A 15341-nucleotide genomic window follows, 5' to 3' on the forward strand; every position below is an offset into this window, starting at 1 on the left:
GATCACATCTCGGGGAGTCTCAACGTCCAGGCGGATTGGCTATCCCGAGCAACGATAGACCCAGGAGAGTGGAACCTCCATCAAGACCTGTTCCATCAAATCACCCTCAGATTCGGCCTACCAGTCCTGGATCTCTTCGCGACCAATGCGAACGCCCAACTCCCTCGCTTCTATTCCAGATTTCCATCCCCGGGAGCGGAAGCAATCAATGCCCTCCGGAGTCCATGGCCTCCAGGCCTACTCTACGCATTTCCTCCAATTCCAATCCTCCCGGACGTGATTCACAAGGTCCTCACCGAGAGGGCCCGAGTAATCTTAATCGCCCCTCATTGGCCCCGCCGGCCCTGGTTCGCGGATCTCCAACAGCTGTCCGTCCAGGACCCTTGGCGACTCCCCGTTTCGGGGGATATGCTGCGGCAGGGGGCCTCTTTCCATCCAGACCCGGAGTGGTTCCACCTCACCGCCTGGCTGTTATCAGGAGAGATTTAGAACTGCGTGGGCATGACCCCGATTCAGTGGAGGTCATTTTAAAGGCCAGGAGGGGCTCGACCAATCGAATCTACGACCACACGTGGTCCAAGTTTCACCAGTGGTGTCTACAGGAAGGTCTCTCCCCTCTGTGCATCCCCATACACAGAATTATTTCCTTCCTTATGCAAGGCTTCCATAAAGGACTTTCCACCAGCACCCTCCGGCGTCATCTGGCAGCCATTTCATCTGTCCTAGGGGGTCCCCGCAGACAGCCTCTCCGATCCCTCCCTGAAGTTCAGGAATTCCTCAAGGGCATAGCCAACCTCAGACCTTCCAAGGTCCACAGGTATCCATCCTGGGATTTGCCACGGGTTCTCCATTCCCTCACGCAGGCACCATACGAACCCCTAAAATCGGCGTCCCTCAGGTACCTATCCTTTAAGGTAGCTTTCCTGGTGGCTATTACCTCTGCCCGACGCATTTCGGAGCTGGCTGCCCTCTCAATCAGGCAGGACCTTTGTCAATTCCATCAGGACAAGGTAGTCTTGCGACTGGACCCCACCTTCTTACCCAAGGTCAGTTCCATGTTCCACAGATCTCAGGATATTGTCCTACCTTCCTTCTGCCTCCAACGAGACCATCCCTTGGCAATTAGATGGCACACCCTGGATCTCACCAGAGCGCTGAGAATATATATCCAACGCACAGGACCCTTTCGGAGGTCAGAAGCACTTTTTGTAGCCTATCATCCCAGAGTCATGGGGGCCAAAGTGTCTTCAACAGTAATAGGCCGTTGGATCAGAGGGACTATATCTAAGGCCTATGAGTCGGCCTCCCTCTCAGTTCCAAGGAACATCACTGCGCATTCCACCAGGAGCGCAGCCACCTCGGCCGCTTGGGCGACTCAAGCCCCGTTGGAGGAGGTCTGCAAAGCAGCCACTTGGGCCTCGCCAAATTCCTTCATCAGGCACTACAAAATTGATTCTTACGCTTCAGCGGACGCTGCCTTCGGCAGAAGGGTACTCCAATCCGTTATCTCACACGATAGCAAGCTAATCCCACCCTAGGGACCATCTATTGGGTATGTCCCATGTGACTGCTGGACCCGCTCCTTCAGTACGGAGAATAGGCGTTGATTGCTTACCTGAACGCCTCTTCTCGTACGGTGAGCGGGTACAGCAGTCACTTCCCGCCCTTGTATGTGTCTTCTTTACCTTTCTATATCTTTCTTCCTCTAACAATGAGAGTTGAACACTACAGAGCTTCACAACTGAGCCTAGTCTATGGATTCGCGAATTCTGGGGAAGGGGCGGATCCGGCAAGCTTTTTTAATACTAGGCTCAGTTCCACCGGATTGGACATGAGCAACCCATGTGACTGCTGTACCCGCTCACCGTACGAGAAGAGGCGTTCAGGTAAGCAATCAACGCCTATTTCCAGCCAAAGTGTATCATAGAAACATAGAAGACTGACGGCAGAAAAAGACCTCATGGTCCATCTAGTCTGCCCTTATACTATTTCCTGTATTTTATCTTAGGATGGATCTATGTTTATCCACGGCATGTTTACATTCAGTTACTGTGGATTTATCTATCACGTCTGCTGGAAGTTTGTTCCAAGGATCTACTACTCTTTCAGTAAAATAATATTTTCTCACGTTGCTTTTGATCTTTCCCCCAACTAACTTCAGATTGTGTCCCCTTGTTCTTGTGTTCACTTTCCTATTAAAAACACTTCCCTCCTGGAACTTATTTAACCCTTTAACATATTTAAACGTTTCGATCATGTCCCCCCTTTTCCTTCTGTCCTCCAGACTTTACAGATTGAGACCATGAAGTCTTTCCTGATACGTTTTATGCTTCAGACCTTCCACCATTCTTGTAGCCCGTCTTTGGACCCCTTCAATTTTGTCAATATCTTTTTGTAGGTGAGGTCTCCAGAACTGAACACAGTATTCCAAATGTGGTCTCACCAGCGCTCTATATAAGGGGATCACAATCTCCCTCTTCCTGCTTGTTATACCTCTAGCTATGCAGCCAAGCATCCTACTTGCTTTTCCTACTGCCCCACCACACTGCTCACCCATTTTGAGACTGTCAGAAATCACTGCCCCTAAATCCTTCTCTTCTGAAGTTTTTGCTAACAGTTTTTCAGTTCGTAATGCACAGGCAGGAGTTGCCGCTATCGACGCTACTGGTGTGCTGCGGGCAAAGCTTTCGGTCTCTGGTGCATGCGCGCGTGTGTCTCAGTGAGATTTTGCTTTTGCGCATGTGCGGGAAGCAAAATGTTGTGAGGGGATGTGCATAAGTGTGAGATTTTGGGGAATTTTTTTTGCTTCTGTACATGCGCAGTAGCAAAAAGTCACCAAAATCTCACACGTGCAGCTTCAGATTTCTGGCGTGTGCGTGTATGCGTCCCAGTTAGATTTTGCTTCTGCGCATGAGCAGGAAGCGAAATCTTGTGAGGGGACGCGTGAGTGGGAGATTTTGGTGATTTTTTTTTGCTTCCGCCCATGAGTAGAAGCAAAATATCGCCCAAATCTCTCTCACACACTTCCCATCACAAAAAAAACCTACCAAAATCTTCACGCGCACACTTCCCCCACAAGAGTTCGCTTCCTGCGCATTTGCAGGAAGCAAACTCTCGCTGAGACGCATGCATCCGCCAGGGATCTGAAGCTGCGAGTGCAGCTCCAATTTTACTACTAGAGCAGCATCCTCACTTCCCAGAATTCTGGGGGTTGAAAGTCCACGAGTCTTAAAAGTTGTCAAATTTGGAGGTCCCTTGCTATAAATGAAGAGGATACGTCTACTTTTTTGAGCCCTAACTGTTGAAAAACCAGAAAGCAAAGTTACTTTGCCTCCAATTTTCCTTTCTCCCAATTTCTTCTCTCCTCTCCCCCCCTTTTAATCCTCTCCCCCCTTTATTTGAAATTCAATAAAGTTCTATTTTTTAAAAAAAGCAAAAACCCACAGCAGGAGGACTAAATGAACTCTTTTTTCTCCAGGGAGAGGAATTAAAAAAAGAATCCCTCAAGGTCCCGTATTCATTAAATGATCTTGACTTAGGCAAAATTAAAAAAAAATTAGCACCAATAGCTCCTGTTAATATTCCCTATTAATGTGGCTCCGTCCTTTGATCCTGCAAAGACTCCGCAAGCTTCCTTTCTCTCTCTCCTCATTCTTGGGGAATAGAATGGAGCCGTATAATGTTTTTTCTCCTGCCCTCCCAAACGTCCTTGACTTAGGTGTTGGATTAAAATCCTCAGCCTACAGTAATGGTACGAATGCGAAGCTTTAGATATACAGTGGTCCCTCTACTTACGAACTTAATTCGTTCCGTGAGCAGGTTCTTAAGTAGAAAGGTTTGTAAGAAGAAGCAATTTTCCCATAGGACTCAATGTAAAAACAAATAAGGCATGCGATTGGGGAAATCACGGGAGGGTGGAGGCCCTGTTTCCTCCCAGGAGATTCCTAGAGAGGTCCCACGGAGGCTTCTCCCTGCCTTTTCTGGCCCTATTTCCTCCCAGGAGATTCCTAGAGAGGCCCCATGGAGGCTTCTCCCTGCCTTTTCCAGCCCTGTTTCCTCCCAGGAGATTCCTAGAGAGGCCCCAGGGAGGCTTCTCCCTGCCTTTTCTGGTTAAAGTTTCGGAGGATCGGGTTTGTAAATGGAAAATGGTTCTTGAGAAGAGGCAAAAAAAATCTTGAACAGACGCGTTCGTAGGTAGAGGTATCACTGTACCTCATCTGAATTGTCAGGTGTGGGTGTGTAAATTTTGCATTTCTTCAGACAGATATCGCAGCTGTGGCCGTGTTTCGAAATGGCGTCTGTGAGTGATGTATGTCACAAGCAGAGTGTCATCATTGAACTTCCCACTGCGGAGAAAGAAACTGTTGGGAACATTCACCAACGTTTGCGTGCAATTTATGGGGAGTCTGCAGTCGACAGAAGGACGGTTAGTCTCTGGGCACCTTTCAAGTAGGACGAAGAGGTGATTCGCCCAATGCAGAAATGGCTTTGTGACCAGAACAAGGAGTGTTACCGACAGGGCATATACGCCCTTGAGTCTCGCTGGAGGAAAACCATAGAACAAGACGTAGATTGCGTGGAAAAATAGAGAGCGTAGAAGAAACATCATTCTTTCTTGTGTGGAAGTTTCATTGTGTTAAAAAAACAATTGTTGGAGAAAAAAATGTAGTGCATTACTTTCTGGCCGACCCTCGTAACACCCTCATTTTCAGGGCCCCCACCTCATTTTTTTTTAAACCACACTGTACCAGCTCTTTTTCTAGACCAAATGTGTCTCTCTCCCCTTCTCCTTCCTTCCTTCCTTCCTTCCTTCCTTCCTTCCTTCCTTCCTTCCTTCCTTCCTTCCTTCCTTCCTTCCTTCCTTCCTTCCTTCCTTCCTTCCTTCCTTCCTTCCCTCCCTCCCTCCCTCCCTCCTTCCCTCCTTCTCTTCCTTCCTCTCCCTCTCTCTCTCTCCCCCCCCCCCCTTTGCAAATTGCTTTAATGGAATTGGAAATGGATTTAGTGCCCAGAGCCTTGCAAAACACACGTGGACTGGACCGGCGAGGGCACCTGTCTTTTCCCGTGGCATTACCGGCCTTTGCTAAGCCCCTCTGGAATCCGCGCGGAAGCCCATTCGGCACGCAGAATTAGCACTTAAATCCCCCTCCGAGCATCTGCAGCTGAAAACCCCTGGCTGCCAGCGCTGAGGCGAGAAACCTTCCCGGGCCTCATTTTTTTTAAAAAAAGCCTTGTTCAAAAAGTTTTTCCAACCCTGGCGGTTTCCATGGGTCTTTCCCCGCCCCGAGCCCACCGGTGAGAGATGCTCCCTGCTAGGGGTTTATTACCTGCTAAACATCACCAGCGGCGCCCGAGCATCAAAAGCCCTGCGATCGCCATAAACCTCTGACATAAGCACAAGGGCTTGTGTTTGTGTGTTTTTTTAAATTCATTTTCCAAAGCGGAATTAAACGCTCTTCCTTGAACAGAAAGGAAGGAGCCAACTTAGGCGAGGGATATAAAATTAACCTCTGACTGCGCGCAGCTCCCCAGGAGCATCTTGAGCAGCTGGCGGGCTAATCACCCCTCTCTTCACCCTCCGTTTGGGCTTTTTCGCGCCAAAATCGGCTGTTCGCTAATAGAGTCGTCATCCTGCCTCTCTCTCTGTTTTTCCCCCCTTCCCTCCCAGCACCTGGGAGTTGAGCCTCGCCGTGGGGGGAGAAAGGGAGCAAAGACGCGCACTGTCGACCCGAGCAGCGGAGTGGCACAAACGCTGTTCGGATGTCACTGATGGAGCCCAAAGCGCCAATTACAAAGGGATTTGATCGGAGGCGTGACGTGCTGCGCTGGCTTTATTGACCAGCACGGGGACAACTGCTTGGCAACACCGGAGGCCTCTCTCTTGCAGAAGCCCTCTCCCCTTCTCCTGAAGCTCTCGATGGGAGTGTGTAACTCTTAGACTTATGTAGCAATAGCAATAGCATTTGGACTTATATACCGCTTATATACTGTAAAAGCACTAGGAAGAGGTATATAATTGCTATTGCCCTTCCTTCCTTCCTTCCTTCCTTCCTTCCTTCCTTCCTTCCTTCCTTCCTTCCTTCCTTCCTTCCTCCCTCCCTTCCTTCCTCCCTTCCTCTCCTTTCCTTCTCTGTCCCCCCCTCTCTCTTTCTCTCTTTCAGTAGCAACAGCATTTAGACTTATAGACCGCTTCCCAGTGCTTTTCCAGCCCCTTCTAAAAGGTTTACAGAATCAGCCTCTTGCCCCCAACAATCTGGATCCTCATTTGACCCACCAGGGAAGGATGGAAGGCTGAGTCAACTTTGAGCCGGAGGTGAGATTTGAACCGCCAAACTGCAGTTAGCTGAAGGTGACTGCAGTGCTGCACTCCAACCACTGCGCCACCCTGGCCCTTCCTTCCTTCCTTCCTTCCTTCCTTCCTTCCTTCCTTCCTTCCTTCCTTCCTTCCTTCCTTCCTTCCTTCCTTCCTGCCTTCCTGCCTTCCTGCCTTCCTGCCTTCCTGCCTTCCTGCCTTCCTGCCTTCCTGCCTTCTTTCCTTCCTTCCTTCCCTCCCTCCCCCTTCCTTCCTTCCTTCCTTTCTTCCTTCCTTCCTTCCGTCCTTCCTTCCTTCCTTCCTTCCTTCCTTCTTCTTTCCTTCTTTCCTTCTTTCCTTCCTTCCTTCCTCTCCTTCTCTCTCTCTCTCTTTCCCCCCCATTCTCTTTATAGAGAATATATAGAATTGTAGAGAATATATATACATATTGTAAATATTGAGATATATTTACAAGGAAAGAAGGAAGGGGGGGAATAGATGGGAAGGAGGGAAGGAAAGAAGGAAGGGAGAGAAAGAGATGGAGGGGGAAAGAAGGAAGGGAGGAAGGGAGGGAGGGGAAAGAGATGGGAAGAGGAAGCCACTGCTCCACCCAGGCTCAATAGAAGGAAGTGGGGTGCCCTGGAGGTCCTTTTGCACCCTACTCCAAAAGGCGATGGGATGTTCTTGGGTTTTTTGAAACGAGAATAAGGCAAAAAAGTTCAGTTTCTCCTTTTTTTGCCAAAAGCAACACAGACCTCACCTGGAGACGATGGAGAATCTCCCTGGACCAAGTGGGGCATCGTCATTTCTTGGACCCCTCTCCTGTCTCTTAGGGCTCGCTGCCTTCTCTGGGGTCCTGAAAGATGGACCAGGCCATCCCAAAGGGGCTTTTATTTCAAGAGGCAACGGGACTTTCTGGGTTGTTGTTGTTGTTGTTGTTGTTGTTTTGGGGTGGGGGGAAGATGTTTCGCTTCTCATCCAAGGAGCTTCCTCAGTTCTAACCGGATGGTGGAGAATGGAAGGGTTGATACTTCTTGCAGACAGCTGGTTATCTGCATTATTTTTATTTTTTTTATTATTTATTTATTAGATTTGTATGCTGCCCCTCTCCATAGACTCGGGGCGGCTCACAACAATAACAAGAACAATGTAAGAACAAATCTAATAATTTAAAAAACACTAAAAACCCCATTATTAAAAGCTAACAGACACACAAACATTCCATGTATAAACTGTATAGGCCCAGGGGAGATGTGTCAGTTCCCCCATGCCTGACGGCAGAGATGGGTCTTAAGAACTTTACGAAAGGCAAGGAGGATGGGGGCAGTTCTAATCTCCGGGGGGAGCTGGTTCCAGAGGGTCGGGGCCGCCACAGAGAAGGCTCTTCTCCTGGGTCCCGCCAAACGACATTGTTTAGTCGACGGGACCCGGAGAAGGCCAACTCTGTGGGACCTAACCGGTCTCTGGGATTCATGCATCCTTTCAGAGCAGCGGTTCTCAACCTTTCTCAATGCCCCGACTCCTTAATACAGTTCCTCACGTTGTGGTGGCCCCCAACCACTTGGGTGTGGAGAATTGAACCATTGAAGCTCCTGTGTTTCTGAGAAGATATGATACATATAGCAAAGCAATATAAAGTATACATAATATGAAAGAAAAGTACAGAGAAGAGCAGCAAAGACGATTAGGGGAGGCTAAAAAGTGGTTGGTTTTTTTTCACTGCCGTCGTAACTTTGAACCGTCATTAAACCTATTTATTTTATTCACTTATAAAATTTATATTTATATTTAAAATTTATGCTCACATAGAAACATAGAAACATAGAAGTCTGACAGCAGAAAAAGACCTCCTGGTCCATCTAGTCTGCCCTTATACTATTTTCTGTATTTTATCTTAGGATGGATATATGTTTATCCCAGGCAGGTTTCAATTCAGTTCCTGTGGATTTACCAACCACGTCTGCTGGAAGTTTGTTCCAAGGATCTACTACTCTTTCAGTAAAATAATATTTTCTCACGTTGCTTTTGATCTTTCCCCCAACTAACTTCAGATTGTGTCCCCTTGTTCTTGTGTTCACTTTCCTGTTAAAAACACTTCCCTCCTGGACCTTATTTAATATGTAAATGTTTCGATCCTGTCCCCCCTTTCCCTTCTGTCCTCCAGACTCTACAGATTGAGTTCATGAAGTCTTTCCTGATACGTTTTATGCTTTAGACCTTCCACCATTCTTGTAGCCCGTCTTTGGACCTGTTCAATTTTATCAATATCTCTTTGTAGGTGAGGTCTCCAGAACTGGACCCAGTATTATTCCAAATGTGGTCTCACCAGCGCTCTATACAGCGGGATCATAATCTCCCTCTTCCTGCTTGTTATACCTGTAGCTATGCAGCCAAGCATCCTACTTGCTTTCCCTATCGCCTGACTGCACTGTTCACCCACATATAAATTTAAGCTCACACCAGAATACATACTGCTCACAAAAATAAAGGGAACCCTCAAAGAAAACATCCTAGATCTGAATGAATGAAATATTCTCATTGAATGCTTTGTTCTGTACAAAGTTGAATGTGCAACAACAGCAGGTGAAATTGATGGTCCATCAGTGTTGCTTCCTAAGTGGACAGTTTGATTTCACAGAAGTTGGATTTACTTGGAGTTACATTGTGTTGTTTAAGGGTTCCCTTGATTTTTTTCGAGCAGTGTATTTCCAGGGCCTCCTTTTGACTTGCGCAGGCTACAGGTCCTCAGTGGAAGGCAGATTGGCAGCAGTTGTTTTTTTAGAAACCCGTTTGAAAAGTAAACAAGGAAAGAAATCTGTTAAAAACAGAGCAATGCGCTGGGAGAATGAAAGAGGGGACGATTCCTAGATAGGCTCTCTGGGCTGCTTGGGTCGAAATGGCAGGAAGAGGGTGAGGTTTATGCACATTTAGATGCGAATTTGACTTTTCCGCCGTTGCTTGTTCTTAAGACTATTAAGGAAGACCAAGCAAACTGAAAGGAGAAGCCAAATTCACTTAACGCCTGACGGGATTTGCTTAACAGCCAGTGGCAAGTAAGGTCATAAAACGGGCAGGGGGTCGGACTAGAAGACCTCCAAGGTCCCCTTCCAACTCTGTCGTGTCTGCATCCTATTCCGCATTTCCTTCCCTCCCAACCTCTTGTATCCAGGAGACTCGGGTTGGGGGGCTCTTGGTGGGGTTGGGGGGCTGCTGGACCTCCCGAGGAGGGGCTTGGCCATCCGAGCCAGGACCCACCGAGAGGAAATGAGCGCGGCCTTCGGAGCCCCCCGCCTGCTCCACCTGCCACGTGTGGCTATGGCTCCTTGGTGGCTGCGGGGATAATGAGGTGTGGGAGCATGCGGAGGGGGTGGAAGGCGGCCAAGAGTTGGGGAGCATCCTAATGATGCGCTTTGCTGGGCTGTGCAATGCCGGCTTGTCACTGGGGGACACTTTCTAGTGTTTGGAAAAGATTCTCTCTCTCTCTGTCTCCTACCTACCTACTAATCTACCTCTCTCTCTCTCTGCCTGCCTACTTGTCTGTCTGTCTGTCTGTCTGTCTGTCTGTCTGTCTGTCTGTCTCTCTCTCTCTCTTTTTATATCTCTCCCTCCCTGCCCCCTCTCCTACTTATTTACTTACCTACCAATCTACATCTCTCTCTCTCTCTCTCTATCATCTATCTATCTATCTATCTATCTATCTATCTATCTATCTATCTATCTATCTATCCATCCATCTATCTATCTACCTACCTACCTATCTTTCTACCTACCTACCTACCTATCCTCACCCTTTCCCCATCTCTCCCTCCCTGTCTCTCCTACCTACCTACCTACATCTCTCTCTCTCTCTCTCAATCTATATTTCTATCTATCTATCCTCTCTATCTCTCCCTCCCTCCCTCTATGTCTCCTTCTTATTTACCTCCCTACCAATCTACATCCATCCATCCATCTATCGAGTTTTCAGAGAGGGCGGCATACAAATATAATAAATAATAATAATAATAATAATAATAATAATAATAACAACAACAACAACAACAATAATAATGATAATAATAATAATTATTATTAATTATCTTTCTATCTATCGATCTATCGATCCTCACTCTTTCTCTATCTCTCCCTCCCTGTCTCTCCTACCTTTTTACCTACCCACCTACCTACCAATCTACATATATATATCTCTCTCTCTCATCTATCTATCTATCTATCTATCTATCTATCTATCTATCTATCTATCTATCTATCTATCTATCCATCCATCCATCCATCCATCCATCCATCCATCCATCCACCCACCCACCCACCCACCCACCCACCCACCCACCCACCCACCTACCTACCTATCTACCTATCATCTTTCCCTCATCTCCCTCCCTCCCTCTCTTTCTTTCTCTGTCTCTCCTGGTGATTGGTCCAAAATCACCCAGCTGTCTTTCACGCCTAAGGCAGAACTCGAACTCCCCGTCTTCTGCTGGATAGAATAGAATAGAATTTTATTGGCCAAGGAGTTTGTCTTGGTGCATATGATGGGCCCAAAGTCACCAGTTAGCAGGTGGCCTTTCCTTGAGCCTCCCAAAGACCCCCGTCCTCTTTTCTTCCCGGTCTTTCCTGCCAAGCCTCGTCTTGCTCTTTATCGCGTCCCTCTCGGACGTCCACCCTGCTTCCAAGTCCTTGGCCATCCCCCTCTTGTCTTCGCCCTCTCGGGCAGGGTCTTCCGGCATCGCGAAGGCGGCCCGGGAGCAAAAGAAGAAGAAGAAGGGGAAAAAGCCCCACACTCAGCAATGTGCCCCAGCCTCTCTGGGTCCATGCGCCAGGCCCCCTGAGCGAGCCTTGGGCTGATAAACGATGCTCATATCCCATTCAGATATGATGCCAGCAGTTTCCTTTGTGGCTCGCCTTCCATCGCGGTAGTAAAGTTTTTAATTAGGAAAAGCTAATGAGATCGATTAGTCATTAGGCCTGACCTCCGGATCTCGGGCGAGGAGGCGCATGGTGTGCGCCAGGCTGATAACGGGGGGACGCCAGGGCATGGTTGGTAATAAAAGCAGCGCGAGCATTTGAGTTGAGTGAAATGTGCCATGGGGAATATACATCACAGCCAGGTTGGGTGGGGCAGAGGGAGGGGGGGGGGGAGACACCGCAGCCCCCGGGAGCCTGTAACGAAGGGAATTAAACCAACATCCTCTCTCAGGAACATGATAATCTACACAAAAGCTCTCGGCTGGGAAGGGAGGAGAAGGAAGATTTGGAGTGCCCGGCAGACGGCCTCGGGTCAATTCAGGCCCTCTGGAAGAAAAACCGGAGGGCGGGCAGAAGGAGGTGGGGTGGGTCTTCCAGGTGGGATCCCGAAAAGGTCCCCTTCCTGAGGGACCTCCAGCCTGGGCCTCTCTTGGATGGAGTTTATTCATTTGACTTTATTTATTAGAACCATAGAACCATAGAAGATTGACGGCAGGAAAAGACCTCATGGTCCAAGACAGACAGACAGAGATATAGAGAGATAGAGATATATAGACAGGCGTAGAGATGAGAGGTAGACAGAAAGACAGACAGACCGACAGACAGATATATAGACAAATAGGGAGAGATATAGACAGGCACAGATAGAGATGAGAGACAGACCGACAGACAGACAGACCGAGATAGAGATATATAGACAGGCATAGATATAGATGAGAGGTAGACAGAAAGACAGACCGACAGACAGAGATATAGGCAAATAGGGAGTGATTGCTTGCTTGATTAATTAATTAATTAGATTTGTATGCCGCCCCTCTCCGTAGATATAGACAGGCACAGATAGAGATGAGAGATAGGTAGACAGACAGACACAGAGAGAGATAAAGATATATAGACAGACAGACATAGATAGAGATGAGAGATAGGTAGGTAGATAGGCAGACAGACAGATAGAGAGACAGATAGATAGCGACATACATACATGTTTTGTGGCGTTTGAAAGTCCATCTGTGTGTTATGAGGCAACACTTTCCTGTGTAGCTGAACAGAAACTCTTTGGGACAAGGGCAGAGCTTTGCCGGAGGGCGACGTTGGAATAGTTCAGAATATTTGGCAACGTGATACAAACACCCCCACCCCCCTCTGTAGGTTCCTTGCAATTAACGGCTAAATTGTTGGATTCTCTTCCTTTCTCCTTTAAGGAAGGCGTCTAATTGCCCGACTTTTATAACGGACAGCTATAACTGCCCAGATAATTAATGCTGACCTGCCGTGCTGAGACTTAAGGGCTGGTTTGAAAAGACGGCTCCCCCTGACTTGAAACGATTGCAAAGGGGGAAAGTGGGGGGCTTTTTCCCCTGAATTCCTTCTGCCAGCCTCTGGGAAAGGTTACTATTCAAATATCAGCGCTAGAAGGGAGGAGGGTTTGGAGGGAGGAAGAGGAGGAGGAAGGAAGGTGGAGGAAGAAGGAAGAGGAGGAGGAGGAGGACTGTGAGGTTCTTGATGCCCTTTGAGCTGGGTGGTTTTCTTGCAGATGTCTCATGACCCGACTAGGTGATATCATCAGTGACATCCCTTCCTTCCTTCCTTCCTTCCTTCCTTCCTTCCTTCCTTCCTTCCTTCCTTCCTTCCTTCCTTCCTTCCTTCCTTCCTTCCTTCCTTCCTTCCTTCCTTCCTTCCTTCCTTCCTTTCTCTCTCTCTTTTTCCTTTTTCTTCCTTCCTTCCTTCCTTTTTCTTCCTTCCTTCCTTCCTTTTTTCCTTCCTTCCTTTTTTCCTTCCTTCCTTTTTTCCTTCCTTCCTTTTTTCCTTCCTTCCTTCCTTTTTTCCTTCCTTCCTTCCTTCCTTCCTTTTTTTCCTCCCTTTTTTCCTTCCTTCCTTCCTTCCTTTCTCTCTCTTTTTTCCTTTTTCTTCCTTCCTTCCTTCCTTTTTCCTTCCTTCCTTCCTTCCTTCCTTCCTTCTTTTTTTCCTTCCTTCCTCCCTCCCTCCCTCCTTTCCCTCCCTCCCTCCTTTCCCTCCCTCCTTCCTTTCCCCTCCCTCCCTCCAATCCTCCCTCCTTTCCCTCCCTCCTTTCCCTCCCTCCCTCCAATCCTCCCTCCCTCTTTTCCCTCCCTCCAATCCTCCCTCCTTTCCCTCCCTCCCTCCAATCCTCCCTCTTTTTCCTCCCTCCCTCCCTCCTTTCCCTCCCCCTCCCTCCAATCCTCCCTGATTCCTCCCTGATTCTTTCTCTGTCTCTCACTCTCTTTTCCTGTCTCTCTTTCTCTCTTTCATTATTTCTTTCTTGTTTTTTCTCGCATTTTTGCTTTCTCTTTCTCTTTGTCTCCTTTCCTCCCTCCCTCCAATCCTGCCTCCCTCCCTCCCTTCCTCCCTCCCTCCTTTCCCTTCCTTCCTCCCTCCCTCCAATCCTTCCTTTCTTCCCTCCTCCCTTCCTACCTCCCCCCCTCCCTTATAGAAGCAAGATGGGTTTACACCTTCCAGCACTGATGATGATACCTAGTTGGGTTGGTGCGTTACTTTTTGGGTCAGATGTAATGTTAGGCTTTATAAAGAAACCAAAACAATGGAATATTTGGAGCTTTGCACAGATGTAGAAGCAAACGAAATATTTGAGAAATTAAAGAGCTCTTTGGCACTTTAGGTAAGGGGTGAAGGCCACAAAAGGGGCTTTCTGGGTAGTTCTCAAGGTTCACTGAGCCTTCCATCCTTCTGAGGTGGGTCAAATGAGGACCCAGATTGTTGGGGCAATATGCTTAATCTCTGTAAACCGCTTAGAGGGGGCTGGAAAAGCCCTGTGAAGCAGTATATAAGTCTTAAGTGCTAGTGCTGTTCCCCATTGTTAAATTGTGTAAACTTCAACTCCTAGGATTCCCCCAAACCAGGATCTATGGTTCCCCAAAGAGCAGCCAAATAAACAAACCACGATGGTCTCCTTTCTTGTTCCAATCCGACTTTTCAAACCGACATGTCTTTTTCTTCTGCAGGTCCGAGCTTCGTCCTGGCCACCAGCCCAGTGGCCCACCGAGTGGTCAATACTCGCTACAGGCTGGTGAAGAAGTCGGCGGGGTCTCCTGTGAACCCTGCAGCCTCTGTTGCCAGCCCAGCCCATGGTTGGAAGGCCAGGAGACTTTCATCGTCCAGGTAAGGTTTGCAAAAAGCGATCTTGTGGCAAGCATCTCAGGTCATGAGTGGTGCAAATGGGTGTGTAAGAACCCAGTCTTTTCAGCAATTCCAAGAAGGTGGCATTATTTTATTTATTTGTTTGTTTGTTTTGTCAAGTATGTAATGGTGTATACAAAGATATAACACTGTTTATATACACGAGATGGGTAGTCATAAGAAGGAAGCATTGGGACAGGGGACAGAAGGCACACTGGTGCACTTATGCATGCCCCTCACTGACCTCTTAAGAATTGGGAGAGGTCAACAGTGGATAGTCTAAGGGTAAAGTTTTGGGGGTTAAGTGTCCTCACTACAGAGTCTGGTAGTGAGTTCCATGCATCAAATACTCGATTGCTAAAGTCGTATTTCCTGCAGTTGAGTTTAGAGCGGTTTACTTTAAGTTTGTATCTGTTGTGTGCCCGTGTGTTGTGGTGGTTGAAGCTGAAGTAGTCGTTGACAGGAAGGACGTTGTAGCAGATGATTTTATGGGCTATGCTTAGGTCGTGTTCAAGACGACGTAGTTCTAAGCTTTATAAATTTAGGGTTGTAAGTCTAGCTGCGCAGGGGATTCCGTCGCGAGTGGAGGAGTGGAGGGCTCTTCTCCTAAGGTATCTCATGGAGGCTTTCTCATTTATTTATTTCCAAAATGTGGTGTGGGTTCCAGACAGATGAGCTTTATTCAAGGATTGGTCTTGTGAAAGTTTTGTATGCTCTGGTTAGCAGTGTGAGATCAGGTTGGATTCATGACCGTCAGGTGTTACGACTGGGACGGCAGGCTCCACGACAGTCGTAACTTGAAACACACTACCTGTGTTTTTATCTACCTGGGCCCCCCATTTTCAACTGGAGCCATGGCCTCTTTCCCAAACCGTCCCAAGGTCTTCTCTCGCTTATCATCAGCTTGTGGCTAACCCTGGTTGTGGTCTCCGCT

The 15341-nt window shown here is 47.9% G+C and overlaps 1 protein-coding gene across 1 annotated transcript in view; it reads left to right on the forward strand.

Annotated features, from left to right (window-relative positions):
- The window catches only part of LOC139165265 (zinc finger CCCH domain-containing protein 3-like), a 107297-nt gene extending 92904 nt beyond the window's left edge, over window positions 1–14393 (forward strand). The window contains exon 4 of the mRNA XM_070748402.1: window positions 14233–14393. Coding sequence (XP_070604503.1) covers window positions 14233–14393 — 161 coding nt within the window. The remainder of the gene's footprint in view (window positions 1–14232) is intronic.
- The last annotated feature ends 948 nt before the right edge of the window (window positions 14394–15341 follow it).

Source organism: Erythrolamprus reginae, chromosome 3 (genome assembly GCF_031021105.1).
Source record: "Erythrolamprus reginae isolate rEryReg1 chromosome 3, rEryReg1.hap1, whole genome shotgun sequence".
In the NCBI taxonomy this organism is placed as follows: Eukaryota; Metazoa; Chordata; class Lepidosauria; order Squamata; family Dipsadidae; genus Erythrolamprus; species Erythrolamprus reginae.